General features: G+C 35.5%; 1 protein-coding gene across 1 annotated transcript in view; it reads left to right on the forward strand.

The window, feature by feature from the left end:
- CFAP47 (cilia and flagella associated protein 47) overlaps positions 1-14,372 on the forward strand; it is a 463,486-nt gene that overhangs the window by 143,100 nt on the left and 306,014 nt on the right. Inside the window, exons 27-29 of the mRNA XM_054677051.2 lie at positions 2,172-2,272; positions 8,354-8,500; positions 9,668-9,893. Of these exons, the coding sequence (XP_054533026.1) occupies positions 2,172-2,272; positions 8,354-8,500; positions 9,668-9,893 (474 nt within the window). The remainder of the gene's footprint in view (positions 1-2,171; positions 2,273-8,353; positions 8,501-9,667; positions 9,894-14,372) is intronic.

Consider the following 14,372-nt stretch of genomic DNA (forward strand, 5'->3'; position numbering starts at 1 on the left):
TTTTGTATATGTTTGGCTATTTTTTACCATGAGGAACATCTGAAATCAAATGTTATCTTCTGCAAACTAGGTTTGTAAGAGAAACAAATAAACATTATACTTATTTCCACTTCATTCTTGGAATAAAATTTATTTTCATAATTATTTTCCTTAATTCTTTACCATTTTAGAAATATTTCAAGTGATAGTGTTTTTTTGGTTTGTTCATTTGGTAGTTGTCTTAGGGAACTTTGTCCACAAGCTCACTTTTAGATGATGATTCATGGGTCTGTGCATTAAGGAAATGTTCCCCCCCAAAAAAACAAGTAATGGGGTAAGAGAAGTAGAACGGGGAATTGATCACTCCACATAAATGTGACATTTAAATCAAAATCTCAACAGCAACCTAATCCTGTAGGTTTCTCCAGAACTGAAATGACATCACAATTTTTGTTGTGATTAGGGTGATGGAGCTGAGATTTGAAACTTCCATACCCACAGGTGTTGGCTATGGGCCTGCCCCAGGGTACATCACAGGGGATATGAGTATAAGGGCAGAGCATCCACAGAATTTATTACAGTGGTCTTTTTTTCCTTCTGTAGTCATAGTTAAAACAAAAAGTAATATTTCTTATTCTATGTGGTAGTGATGATGGTGCCTGTATGTAAACTATGTTATTTAATCTAAAATTATTGGTTAAATATAGATAATTGGCTAACGAAATTTTGATTGATGACTATGTTTGACACAAGTGCACAATTTGTAGAAGTACTGATTTATGCTATCAAGGAAATTTAAATTTAAGAATGATATCATATGGTAAAAATTACATATAGATATGAAATGTAATCCTGAATAAGGCTATCTGATACATGTGCTTAGGATCCATAGCAAAGAAAGATAAGATTAGTGTTTGTTAACCAAGATGATGTTGAGTGTGTGTATTTTACATAAAATGTTAATATCAATGTTTATATCAATGTATAAAGAGAAAAATGTAGTTCCTTTCTTACTGGAAAATATTGTATGCAGAACTGAGGTGGAAATCATTCAATTGCATGTAATATATGTTTACCATTAATTTACTTGATAACTCATTATATTTCAGCTATGAACATTTTTTTACTTTCATCCTATTCTATATTTACTTACAGTTACTTGCATTAAAACATGGGATTTTGGCATTTTACCTCGGCTAGTGGCCATAAAGTACTAGTAGATGATAGATGGCTGATTCAACAGTGATATTTTCTTGGTATACTATAATGCAGATCTGAAATTAATAAGGCAGTATTAAAGTGATATAGTTATAAAATATAGCCCTTCTATTAAAAAATCAGTTGCACAAGAATAGAATTGTCATATAAGATAGACAGCCCAAATATAGTTTAAGAGTGTTTTGTGGTTGGTAAACATAATAAGACAATTTCACAATGCTTTCATAAAATAGAGTATGGAGGTTATAGAAGGTAATAGTACTCTGTACTTGTTGAATAACTTTTGTAGTATATATTGCTTTCAGTCCTCAGACACATTTAAAGAAGGACAAACACAAAACAAAAGGTTATCTAAATAAATGAGACTGATATATAAGAGATTTGGAGACCTGGCAGTAGAAAGAATCCTCGAATGTTCTAAATTTCTGAAATCTGAACATAAACCTTAGAGAAAAAATAATGACTGTATTTAAATATTTGAAGAACTGTAATGAGGTTCAGATTGTAGGTTTTCTTCTATGTTGGGCTGGAACAGAACTTCTGAAGTTACAGCTCTCCAGATATAAAATGGGCTGTTTCTGTGTTGTGAATGTCATCTGGTAGTGTCTCCCTAATAGTGTCATCCAAGGCTACATACCATTTGTCAGGGACTCCATAGAAGAATGGAGTAAATTAACTATGAGACACCTTCAACTCTAAACTTTCCTGAATCTGTGTTTTTGCACCTGCACAGTTACAAGCTGTGTTCTATAGCACACTTGACAGTGAAATTTATACTATCTATTAAAATCTTTAGAAGTAAAAATTTTAAAAATCATTAACATTGAGTAGATGGTTAAAAAAACAAAGTAAGTAGAAAGAAAAAATGAATAAATCATGTCTTCATCATTAAGGGCATCTGGGATACTTAAATGCATGGCATTTACTGCATCTGAAATTTTTATTGTATTGAAATGCAATGTTTTCACTTTCAGGTTTTCACTTCCAGTTACTGCAACAGCAGAAAACTGCATTCTTACTATTTACCCATATATGGCAATTCATCTGGATAAGCAAAACATTATTTTAAAGAATGGTAAGCTACGTATGACTTATTTATCCCTAACTCTCACTGTATAGGTTCTTGGCCAACATCTAGAAATAAAGTGAATTTAAAATTATCAATTGTTTATTAAACAGCTGCCTCTGATAGAAGCTGTGCTTGTCATTGAGAGTAGAATCTGTATGTCTCTTAATTCCAAAAGTTGACGATCTAGTTTGAATAGAATGATTTGGGCAAAAGACAATATAGCAAAAACATGCAGGTGTGACAGGAGGTGTAAGGCAGTAAATGTAGGTACAGGACCATAATGCTATGCCCTTTATTCTGTAGCAGTGGGAACCTTCTGTCATTTTTTGAGTATCAGTGTTTAGAAAGGGAACAATTCTTGGGATGTGTGATGAATTAAAGTGGGACAGAGTGTGGTCATTAGACCAGCCTGGAATTGCTGCAGGGGAAATTGTGAGAGAAGCTAAGAATACTAAACAAGCTAGTGAGCAGGGAGAAATATGAAAGGCAAGAAACAGGGGAGTACATTAGAGAAAGGAGGGAGAGTGGGTAACAAAAAAAAAAATCCCATCTGTGTAGATCGTCAAGGTCTTAATTTTCAGTGCTGAATTAGAGGTCTTTTGTTTGTTTTTAACCAATTTTCTCATATTCTTCACTTGTTTCTTCAAATATTTACAACTCTGATGAAACATATTTAGTCTTATTCTACCTTAATTTCAGGGGATGACTCTTTTTTCTTACTATTCAGAAGAAATAGAGGCCATTAAGCAGTACCACTCTGAACTTCCAAATACCCTCTTGGATTGGAACTGGATTGTGACAAGCAAGTCACAAGCATTTATCGTGACTCTTTTTACTGGTCACAAAGCTGGGAGCCAGGGCTCTCTCTTGCCTTAACTTATTCCTTTATCTGAATCCCTTTACCCAGGTACCTTTCTCAATCAAGTAACCTTGCTTATCTTTTCATTTCTGTCTCCCTCTTAGCTGCTTTGAGTGAGCATCTAGGAAGACAGTAGAAAGGAGAAAGGAGACTGTATTTTCCCAGTGGCCAGCAGGCTCATTCCCAAAGAGCAAAAAGGGTAGCTTCAGGCCATGCATTCCTTATTAATTCTTTCCAAATCTAACAGTAAAATAAATCACTCAACTTCCCAGGGAGAAGGAGAAAAGCAGCAGAGGAAATTAAACAATTAGAATACTTCAACTGCCTTTAACAGGAAAAAAAATTCAGGGGTGAGGAAGAAGAATTTATCCATTATGCTGCCATTACTAAACTACTGAGCACAGCTAAGACTTGACTATTCTCTTTCTCCATCTTCAAACTTTCTCTGGGTTTCCACATACCATACTTCTTTTGGTCTCCTTTAACCTCTCTGACTGTTCCTTCTGAGCATCTTTCATAGATTCCTCCCTCTTCCTCTATCTGTACTTTTAAATTGTTTGTGTCAATAGGAGTTCTGACCCCTCTCTTCTTCCTTCCATGACTTCAGCTATAATCCATGGGCTATACCTCTAGCCTTGTTTCCTCTCAGAGATTCAGGAATTCAGAATTCAGCTGTCTTCTGGATACCATTCTTTGTATTCCCATAGGCACCCCCAAAACAACATAACCCAAACTGAAGTCATCTCTCTGACATTTTTTTCTCTATATACCCCATCTCTATGTTTGTACCTATAGTCCATACAGGTGCCAAATCCGGAAACCTGAGTGCCATCATTGGCAATGTCTTCTCTCTCACACTCCACTTCCAGTCAACCAATTCCTGTCCCTTTTGCTGCCTAAATATTTATCAAATCCATTCACTTTTCTCCCTCTCCACTGCCACTACAAACATTCAAGCTGCCATAATAACTTTCCAGGGTTGTTGCAGGGGTTTCTAAACTGTTCTCCTTCCTCCTACAATGGTCTCCCCTTTCACATAGCTACCCTCAGACGATGGCCACGGTGATTTTTTTTTTTTTTTTTTCTTGGAGATGGAGTCTCGCTCTGTCTCCTAGGCTGGAGTGCAGTCGCATGATCTTGGCTCACTGCAAGCTCCGCCTCCCGGGTTCACGCCATTCTCCTGCCTCAGCCTCCCGAGAAGCTGGGACTACAGGTGCCCGCCACCATGGCCGGCTAATCTTTTTGTATTTTTAGTAGAGACGGGGTTTCACCGTGGTCTCGATCTCCTGACCTCGTGATCCGCCCACCTCGGCCTCCCAAAGTGCTGGGATTACAGGCGTGAGCTACCGCGCCTGGCCGCCACGGTGATATTTACAGACTGAAAATTCATTCTTTAATTCCCAGGTATAAAATCTTTCCATAGAATATCATTGCTAGGTGGATGAAGCCTACAAGACCACACATGTTAGCAAGTGGTTTAGTTGTCATTTCTGGACATTTTTCCCTTTATGCTCAAGCCACATTAATCTTCTGCAAGTTCTTTGAGCATCTTGATCTTTACTGATATTCTTTCTTGTGACTGGAGCACTTTACCCATGACACCGTACACAGTTATAGAAGATCCCTGCCTCTGCATGCAAAAATTATGTGTTTCTCTGGTGTATCCTCATAGCTCTGTGCAATTCTTCTGTCATAGCCCTTACTACATTTTGACTTAACCTGCCTATTATCAATGTCTTTTTCTAAATGTTGCTATCTATAAAGTCTGTGAGAGTAGGAATCACCTCTCTCTTTTTCACCCTTGTGTCCATAGTGCCTCACACAGTGTTTAGCAGATAAAAGGTATCTATTCAGTATTGTAAAATGGATTACTTGAATCATAAACCATCAGGAAGGCATCTTTTAGCTATATATTTTCATAAAAGAATGGGTTATATGTGAAATAGCATATTCTGAACACCAAAAAATTATTTTAAAGCAATTTATGGAATAATGCAGTTGGCAGAGTGGAGATATATAGGGAGAGATAGATATCTCAAAATTTTAACACACATTGTCAAAATGTAAAGATTTTTTTTTTTTTGGCCGGGTGCGGTGGCTCAGGCCTGTAATCCCAGCACTTTTGGAGGCTGAAGCAGGCAGATCACAAGGTCAAGAGATCGAGACCATCCTGGCCAACATGGTGAAACCCCGTCTCTACTAAAAATACAAAAATTAGCTGGGTATGGGGGCACGTGCCTGTAATCCGAGCTACTCAGGAGGCTGAGGCGGGAGAATCACTTGAACCGAGGAGGCAGAGGTTGCAGTGAGCCAATATCATGCCACTGCACTCCAGCCTGGTGACAGAGCGAGACTCCTCAATTAAAAAAAAAAAGAAAAAAAAAGAAAAAAGATTTTTTTGACTAATATTGACATAATATTTTTATATTCCACTGTACTTCCAGGGGGAGGATTTCAGATTATACAACATAATAGTTATGAAGAGTCACACAAACTGGATGATGGCAATTCTCATTTGTGTTCTAACCACACTTTTATGCCATATGATTTTATCTTTTATTCTCAAATCTTCAAATTTACCATCTTTTATTAAGCAAAATGTGCATGACAGAACAGTAATAGAATACTGATAATAATCTGTTTTACCTGTTTAAAAGGGCTTTTGTGAGGACCCATAGACTGCAAATACATGGAAATTATTGTTATTAATATTTCATTATTATTGCTATTATCACTGTGGTTGTGATTGCTTTATCATTTTTATATGCTTTATAATTTACTTCCAGAAAATAATGATTAATTACTGGGCAATAAATAATATTGTTATCTCTTTAAAATAAATACATAAAACCTTGTTGTTAGATTATTAAGCATAAAGTCTATGTGTGAAAATAATGCATCCATTTGGGGAAATATTTCAAAAGAAAGAAATTATAATTCTTAAATATCCTAAAACATCTTTAGAAATATATAGTAATAATTTCTAATATATATTTAATGCTTACCAGGTATATGGTGCTCTGCTCAGTGCCTTATATTTGTCCTTTAAATTAGTCCTCCCAGAAGTTCTGAGTTAGATGCCCTTATATATCTCACTTTACAAATTAAAAATCTGAATATGTAGAGAGGGTGAGCAGCTTATCCCAGGGAATTCTAATGAAATTTGAGGCCTCAGCTCCCACACACTTTGGTAGTGTGTGCTAGGGTATGATATGATCAATAAAGGTAAAATCTTAAAATATATCAAGTATATCTAAAAGTAAAGCAGTATGATTATTTTAGTATAGTTCATCTGCAAAATTCTTTTAAAAAGTGAATTATTGAGTTTAGTTGAAAGTGTATAGATGTGGCTTTGCATTCCACTAGGAACTTTTTATCATTTAATGGCAAGTTAAAAACATTTAGCCTAATGCATCTACCACAAATAATTTTATCATTGAGTTCTCTGAGGCTCAATTCTATGAAGTCTATAGTGGTGTAGCATTCTGGAAATAATGCACACCTATTGACTACAGAGTCTCAGGCAAATTCTAAATGACTCTGTTATGAAAGAGTGCAAGAAACTTAGCATATAATAGCTCATTTATATTTGTTATTGTCTTTAATGTAATCTTCACAACAAACTCATGAGCTCAGAAACTTTGGTCTCATTTTATGGATAAATACATGTTTTAAATAATTTGTATAACACACTCACAGTTTAACTGTGAGTAGGAGTAGGCATGCCAAGTTTTCAAATCAGATTTTTCTAACTGCAGAGTCTATGCTTTTTTGACAGAATTAGACTGAATTAGGAGCTGGGACTTGACACCAGGGTGGGGCTTGGAGGCTTGGACAATGGACCATATGGAGGACTAGCTAAAACAGAGTGCGGGCAAAATTAGCTTTCTTTTTCTTTTCCTTTTTTTTTTTTTTTTTTGAAACAAGGTCTCCATCTCTCTCCCAAGCTGGAATGCAGTGGCACAATCTCAGCTCACCTCCACCTCCTGGGTTCAAGCGATTCTCATGCCTCAGCCTCCCGAGTAGCTGAGACTATAGGCACGTGCCACCACACCTGGCTAATTTTTGTATTTTTACTAGAGATGGGGTTTCACCATGTTGGCTAGGCTGGTCTTGAACTCCTGACCTCAGGTGATCCGCCCGCCTTGGCCTCCCAAAGTGCTGGGATTATAGGCGTGAGCCACCTCACCTGGCTGCAAAATCAGCTTTCAATCAGACATGCCTACCAGTGTGCCATGTCAATTTACCATTGCCATGGCAACATTTGGGAGTTACCGCCCCTTTACATGGCAATGATCCAAGGATTACTACCCTTTCCCTAGAAATTTCTGCATAAACCACCCCTTAATCTGCATGCAATTAAAAATGGGAATAAATATGACTGCAAAACTGCCCTGAGCTGCTACCCTCTGCCTAGGGCTAGCCCTGCTCTCCAAGGGCAGTCACGGAGCTGTAATATTGCTGGAGGTGTAACACTGCCTCTTCAATTAAGCCGTTTACTTCTACCTCTGGCTTGCCCTTGAATTCTTTCCTGGGCAAAGCCAAGAACCCTTGCAGGCTAAGATCCACTCTGTGGCCCACCTGTCCTGCATCAAGACTATGACTATATGTAAATTGCGTATGTATTTTGAGGCTTGGCCTTAGGTCACACCTACTGGCTTTTCTTGGCCAGCACTGCCTTTGGTTGGATTCAGATTTACACTGTGGCAGTCCCTAATATACATATATAGCAACTGTAACTGAAATCGAGATTGAAATCTGTACAAAAATGGTATCAGTTCATAACCAAGCTGTGATATTATTACAGAGAGTTAACTAGGAAGATATTAGTTTTTCTGGTGACTCTTTTCCTATATCTTATTTTGAACAGCATATGTAATAATTTCATTTATTTGGATGTAGAAACATTTAAAATATTTTCATATTCTTTTTTACGCTAAAGTTGAACATTGTTCATTCTCTAATAACTTTGATGTACCATAACAATTGCCTTACCAAAAAAATTCATTTAGTTTAGAAAATTGTATCAACTTTTATCTTTTTCCTATTTGACATCTTATTTGATGTACAGTGGGTGTTTAGACTTTTTTTTTACTTTGTCATAGATAGATGGATACATAGATAGATAGATACATCAATAGATAATAGATAAACTCAGGTTAAATAATGGTATAAAGAAATATGTGAATGCATGTTTTGCTTACTGTGATCCAATGTGTCATTTGTAGATAAGGATGAATATCTTAAGAAGACTAGAGATGGTGTTTTGCCTCCCTACCAGGATGCTAAATCACCCTCTCCTGCTTCAATTAAAAAGACATACACCACTAGCAAATTCAATGATGCTGAACCTGCAAAGGGAAACTTATTTATTGGTATGTAGCAAATATATAGTGTACTTTCCAAAATTAGTCCATGACATGATCTCCTTAATATCACTTAATTTAAGGTTAGGTTTTTACAAATAACAAGAAATTCATGAAGAAAATTGGGAATTTGTCATTAATTTTAAATGGATCATCTGTTTGGAGAGTTGTCTTCAAGGGTCAATAGTAGAGATTCTCTAATGTTCTTGGTTCACAGCACTCTTACTGTTTCAGTATTTACTTTTCTGAATGCCAAAATGTAGCACATAGTTCCATTTATTAAATGCATTGGGACAAAAATGTAAGAGTAGTACTTATGTGCTGTCTAATAGATGTTGCAGTAATATTTAACAAAAACGTCAATACCTGTGGAGCCTCTGTAAATTCACTGTGACATCCCAAGCACTCTCTGTGCACAGTTTGGGAACTGCAGAACTAAGGACTTGTCTCTTCATTATCTAACTAACTGTAGCCAAGGTTTCCTGTCTTAGAAAGAGGTCAGCACAGATAAATATGTGAGTTTCATACTATTATTTACCATTAACTGTTCAAATATTTATTTCTCTAGATGTAGGTAATAATGAACATTTTTCTTTTTATTGAATGGACCAAACCAAATTAAATAATATGAGGTTTTTAGTGAGTATGTGATTGTGCCATTATATAACCAGATATTTTTGGAAAAAAAAGATGAAATCATTTTATATTCTTGAAAATTACTTTAACTTGAAAATGCTTTGTTTTATTAAAGTACTTGATTTGGATAGAAAGTAATTTGGGATCTAAACCCATATTGTCTTTGTATAATTTTTTCAGATGAGATTAAATTTTTTCTAATACATAATGCTGAAGATTGTCAATACATTTTACTAATGTAATAAAAAATGAAAGATTCCACTTCAGGGAATATTTTCACATACCATTATGGCAAGAAGAAAATGTAACTTTTATGTATTGAAATCCAGCTATTGTTAAAATGTTTCTCTTAGGTACTTAAAAGTAAATGTATTTTCATTGTTTACTTTAAGATATAGTAAATTGACTCAGAATTTCTTTGAGAGCATAGAATAATTTGTAGAATAGGTTCTATTAGTCTGCATACAAATGACAATAACTGACAGAATATTTTACTCCTGGTCAAGTAGCCCTTTTTTAACAAACTAATTTGAATTTTAGGAGTGGAAGTACTGCCTGAAAATTTGCACTTGGTTGAAAGTGAAACATCAAAGGAAGATCATGGGTCTCTGGAAAAGGAAAAATATGAACAATTCCTTTCTCTTGAAGAAGGAACAAAGGCACACTACTTTTTTGAGAAGGTTGTAAATGCAGCACAGACCTGGTTCAGTCTCTTTGGCTGGCCTGAAGGACCCCATTCTTTTTCTATTCCAGAGACTATAAGAAGGTGAGAGTCCCATGTTTCTCTAAATTCCTTGCTTCATATCACATCATAAAATATAATCTGTTGATTGAGATTATTAAGTGAAATACAATATGAAGTAATTTATTCTAAACTGATATATTATGAAGCATCTCATAATCTATTGTTGTTATTGCAAGAAGAGTAAAATGATGCAAACACAAATTTTTTAGTATAATGTCATCTTTAATTTCTTTTAAATATCTGATAATTTTAGGCAAGCACTGAACATCTCTGAACCTCCCCTTCCTCATCTGTGATATGAGGAAGGTTATACTGTGAGTAGGAAAGCCCTTTTAATATTAGCCCTAGATCGAGATTATAGCCAGGTAGACAGGTAATGGTATTAATGAACAAGGAGGGCTCACTTTTCTTTGACTTGATTTCCTCTTTTACAGTGCATTTACTTCCCTTCTTTCATGTGCTGTTTTGTTACTCAGTATGTCTAAAATAGTTCAACTGTTTTGATTATATCAAGTGACTTAATTCTGTTGTTAATTTAAACAGGAGTTTAGGCCTGTTACTGGTTATAATGTTGTTGGTGTGATATGTTCTCAGAGCTTTTCTACCTGCTTTCTCAGCAATGAGGTAACTTGCTGCAACCACGGCGGGGAGTACAGTACTCATAGCTATAGTGGACTATGGGCTATTTATAGAATTTCTGCTCTATATTCGAGTGACCTAGGTAAAACTAAGGCTGCAGTTTTCCTATATGTTACCTTTTTCAGGTTTTTTAATTAATAGGACAAACCTAGCTTCATGGAATGAATTGGCTAATATTTCATCTTTGTCCCTGCTGTGAGAAAATTAATGCAATTGATACCCTGAAAATTTATAGTTTTCATCATAAAATCATTTGTTATTGAAACATTTTTTGGAATGTTTGTGCATCTTCTTTCTTGAACCTGAAGATAGAGATTGTCAGAAATGCTCTTTGTTGATGTGTACCTTGCGTAATTTCACTCTTTAGAAACACCACTTCACAGCAATAAGGAAGATAAGGCCTGGTTCATTTGTTGATTGCTGAGATATATACAAGTAGAATAGCAGAAGACAAAGAAATTATTTGAGGGGATTTCCTATTTATTGATAATTCTTAGTCTGTTTTCTTTTTCATAAGGCTATGAAAATTTTATTAAGTTATATTTTGTCTTTTACAATAACTTTTCTTCATAAACATATTTTGGGATCTAGTTAATGAATTAGATGACTTATGGAGTTTTTTCAAATTTTTGAACAAATTGCAATCATATATAATTATACGGTACACAGCGTTAATATGGTATATATATGTACAGTGTGGAATAATTAAATCAAGATAATGAACATATTCATCATCTTAAGTATTTATCATTTATTTCTCTTGTATAATTGCAACCTTGTATCATTTGACCAACATCTCTCGGGTCCCTCAACCTTCAGCCTCTGATGACCACCATTTCACTCTCAGCTTCAATGAATTCAACTTTTTTAGATAAAATGTATGAGTGAGATCATGTAATATTCATCTTTCTATGCCTGGCTTATTTCACTTAGCATAATGTCCTTCAGGTTCATCCATGTTGTCAAAAACGACTGGATTTCACTCTTTTTTAAGGCTGAGGAGTGTTACATTTTCTTTATCCATTCATCTGTTGATTGACACTTAGGTTGATTCCATATCTTGGCTATTGTGAATAATGCTGTAATAAACCTGGGAGTGATTATATCGTTTCAATGTACTGATTTCATTTACTTTAAATAGATGCCCAGTATTGGGATAGGTGGATCATGTGGTAGCTTTATTTTAATGTTTTAATTTTAATTTTATATGTATTATTTTTATTTATTTATTTATTTATTTATTTATTTATTTAGAGATGGAGTCTCTCTCTGTCACCCAGACTGGAGTGTAGTGGCGCAATCTCAGCTAACTGCAACCTCCGCTTCCCGGGCTCAAGCAGTTCTTCTGCCTCAGCCTCCCAAGTAGCTGAGACTACAGGTGCTTGCCACCATGCCTGGCTAATTTTTGTATTTTTCATAGAGACAGGGTTTCACTATGTTGGCCAGGCTGGTCTAGAACTCCTGACCTCGTGATCCACCTGCCTTGGCCTCCCAAAGTGCTGGGATTACAGGCATGAGCCACTGCACCCAGCCTGTTGTTATTTTTTAATAATTTCAACTTTTATTTTAGATTCAGGGGTACATGTGCAATATACATGCATATATTATGTGATGCTGAGGTTTGGAATACAAATAATCCTGTCACCCAAATAAAGAGCACAGTACACAACAGTTAGTTTTTCGACACTTGTTTCCTTCCCTCATGTCTCCTTCTGTTAGTCCTGAGTGCCTTTTGTGGCCATCTTTTTGTTCATGAGTACCCAATATTTCAGTCCCACAAGAGAGAGCATGCGGTATTTGGTTCATTTAAGATAATGGTCCAGCTGCATCCATGTTGCTGCAAATGACATGATTTCATTCTTTTTTATGGTTTCATAGTATTCCATTGTGTATATATACCACATTTTCTTTATCCAGTCCACCATTGATGGGGAACTAGGTTGATTCTATCTCTTTGCTATCACTATTGCTGTGATGAATATACAAGTGCATATGGCTTTTGGTAGAATGATTTATTTTCTTTTGGATATATACCCCACAATGGGATTGCTGGGTTGAATGGTATTTCTGTTTTAAGTTCTTTGAGAAATCTCCAAACTGCTTTCCACAGTAGCTGATCTTACTTGCATTCCTACCAATAGTATTTAAACATTCACTTTTCTTTTTTTTTCTTTTTTTTCTTATACTTTAAGTTTTAGGGTACATGTGCATAACGTGCAGTTTTGTTACATATGTATACATGTGCCATGTTGGTGTGCTGCACCCATTAACTCATCATTTAACATTAGGTATATCTCCTAATGCTATCCCTCCCCCCTCCCTCCACCCCACAACAAGCCCCGGTGTGTGATAAACATTCACTTTTCTCTGCAGCCTCACAAACATCCCTTTTTTTTGCCTGTTTAGTAATAGCCATTCTGACTGGTGTGAGATGGTATCTCACTGTGATGTTGATTTGTATTTCTCTGATATTTAGTAATGTTGAGCACTTTTTCATATGTTCGTTGGCCAGTTATATATCTCCTTTTGAAAAGTGTCTGTTTATGTTATTTGCCCACTTTTTAATGGGGTTATTTGTTTTTTGCTTTTAAACTGTTTCAGTTCCTTCTAGGTTATGGATATTAGACCTTTGTCAGATGCATAGTTTGCAAATATTTGCTCCCATTCTGTAGGTTGTCTGTTTACTCTGTTAATAGTTTCCTTTGCTGTGAAGAAGCCCTTTAGTTTAACTGGTCCCACTTGTCACTTTTTTCTTTTTGTTGCAATTGATTTTGAGGACTTAGACATAAATTCTTTCCCAAGGCCAATGTCCAGAATGGTGATTCCTAGGTTTTCCTCTAGAATTCTTATAGATTGGGACTTTATATTTAAATCTTTAATCCGTCCTGAGTGAATTTTTGTATATGGTGAAAGTTAGGGGTCTACTTTTAATCGTCTGCAAATGACTAGCCAAGTATCATAGTATCATTTATTGAATACAGAATCCTTTCTCCATTGCTTATTTTTGTTGACTGTGTTGAAGATTAGATGGCTGTAGCTATACAGCTTTATTTCTGGATTCTCTATTCTGTTCTGTTGGTCTTTGTGTCTGTTTTTATACCAGTACCATCCAATTTTGGTTCCTGTGGCCTTATAGTACAGTTTGAAGTCAGGTAATACAGCGCCTCCAGCTTTTTTTTTTTTTTTTTTTTTTTTGCTCAGGAGTCATTCGGTTATTTGGGCTTATTTTTGGTTACATATGAATTTTAGAAAAGTTTTTTTTTTTATAATTCTTTGAAAAATAGCATTGGTAATGTGGTAGAAATAGCAGTGAATCTGTAGATTGCTTTGGGCAGTAAGTCCATTTTAACTATATTGATTCTTCCAATCAATGAGCATAAAATGTTTTTCCATTTGTTTGTGTCATCTATGATTTCTTTCAGCAGTGTTTTATAGATCTCCTTGTATAGATCTTTCACCCCCTTGGTCAGATGTATTATTAGGTATTTTATTTTTCTGTGGCTATTGTAAATAGTACTGCCTTCTTGATTTGGCTCTCAGTATGAACATTATTGGTGTATAGAAACACTACCAATTTTCATACATTGATTTTGTATCTTGAAACTTTACTGAAGTAATTTGTCAGTTACAGCAAATCTCTGGGATGCAGCAAAAACATTGTTAAGAGGAAAGTTTATAATGCTAAACACCTACCTCAAAAATTAGAAAGATTCCAAATTGCTGGGTGCAATGGCTCATACCTGTAATTCCAGCACTTTGGGAGGCTGAGGTGGGCGGATTGCTGGAGGTCATGAGTTCAAGACAAGCCTGGCCAACATGGTGAAACCCCATCTCTACAAAAATACACAAAAAATTAGTCAA

The sequence above is a fragment of the Pan troglodytes genome, chromosome X, assembly GCF_028858775.2.
Source record: "Pan troglodytes isolate AG18354 chromosome X, NHGRI_mPanTro3-v2.0_pri, whole genome shotgun sequence".
Taxonomy (NCBI): domain Eukaryota; kingdom Metazoa; phylum Chordata; class Mammalia; order Primates; family Hominidae; genus Pan; species Pan troglodytes.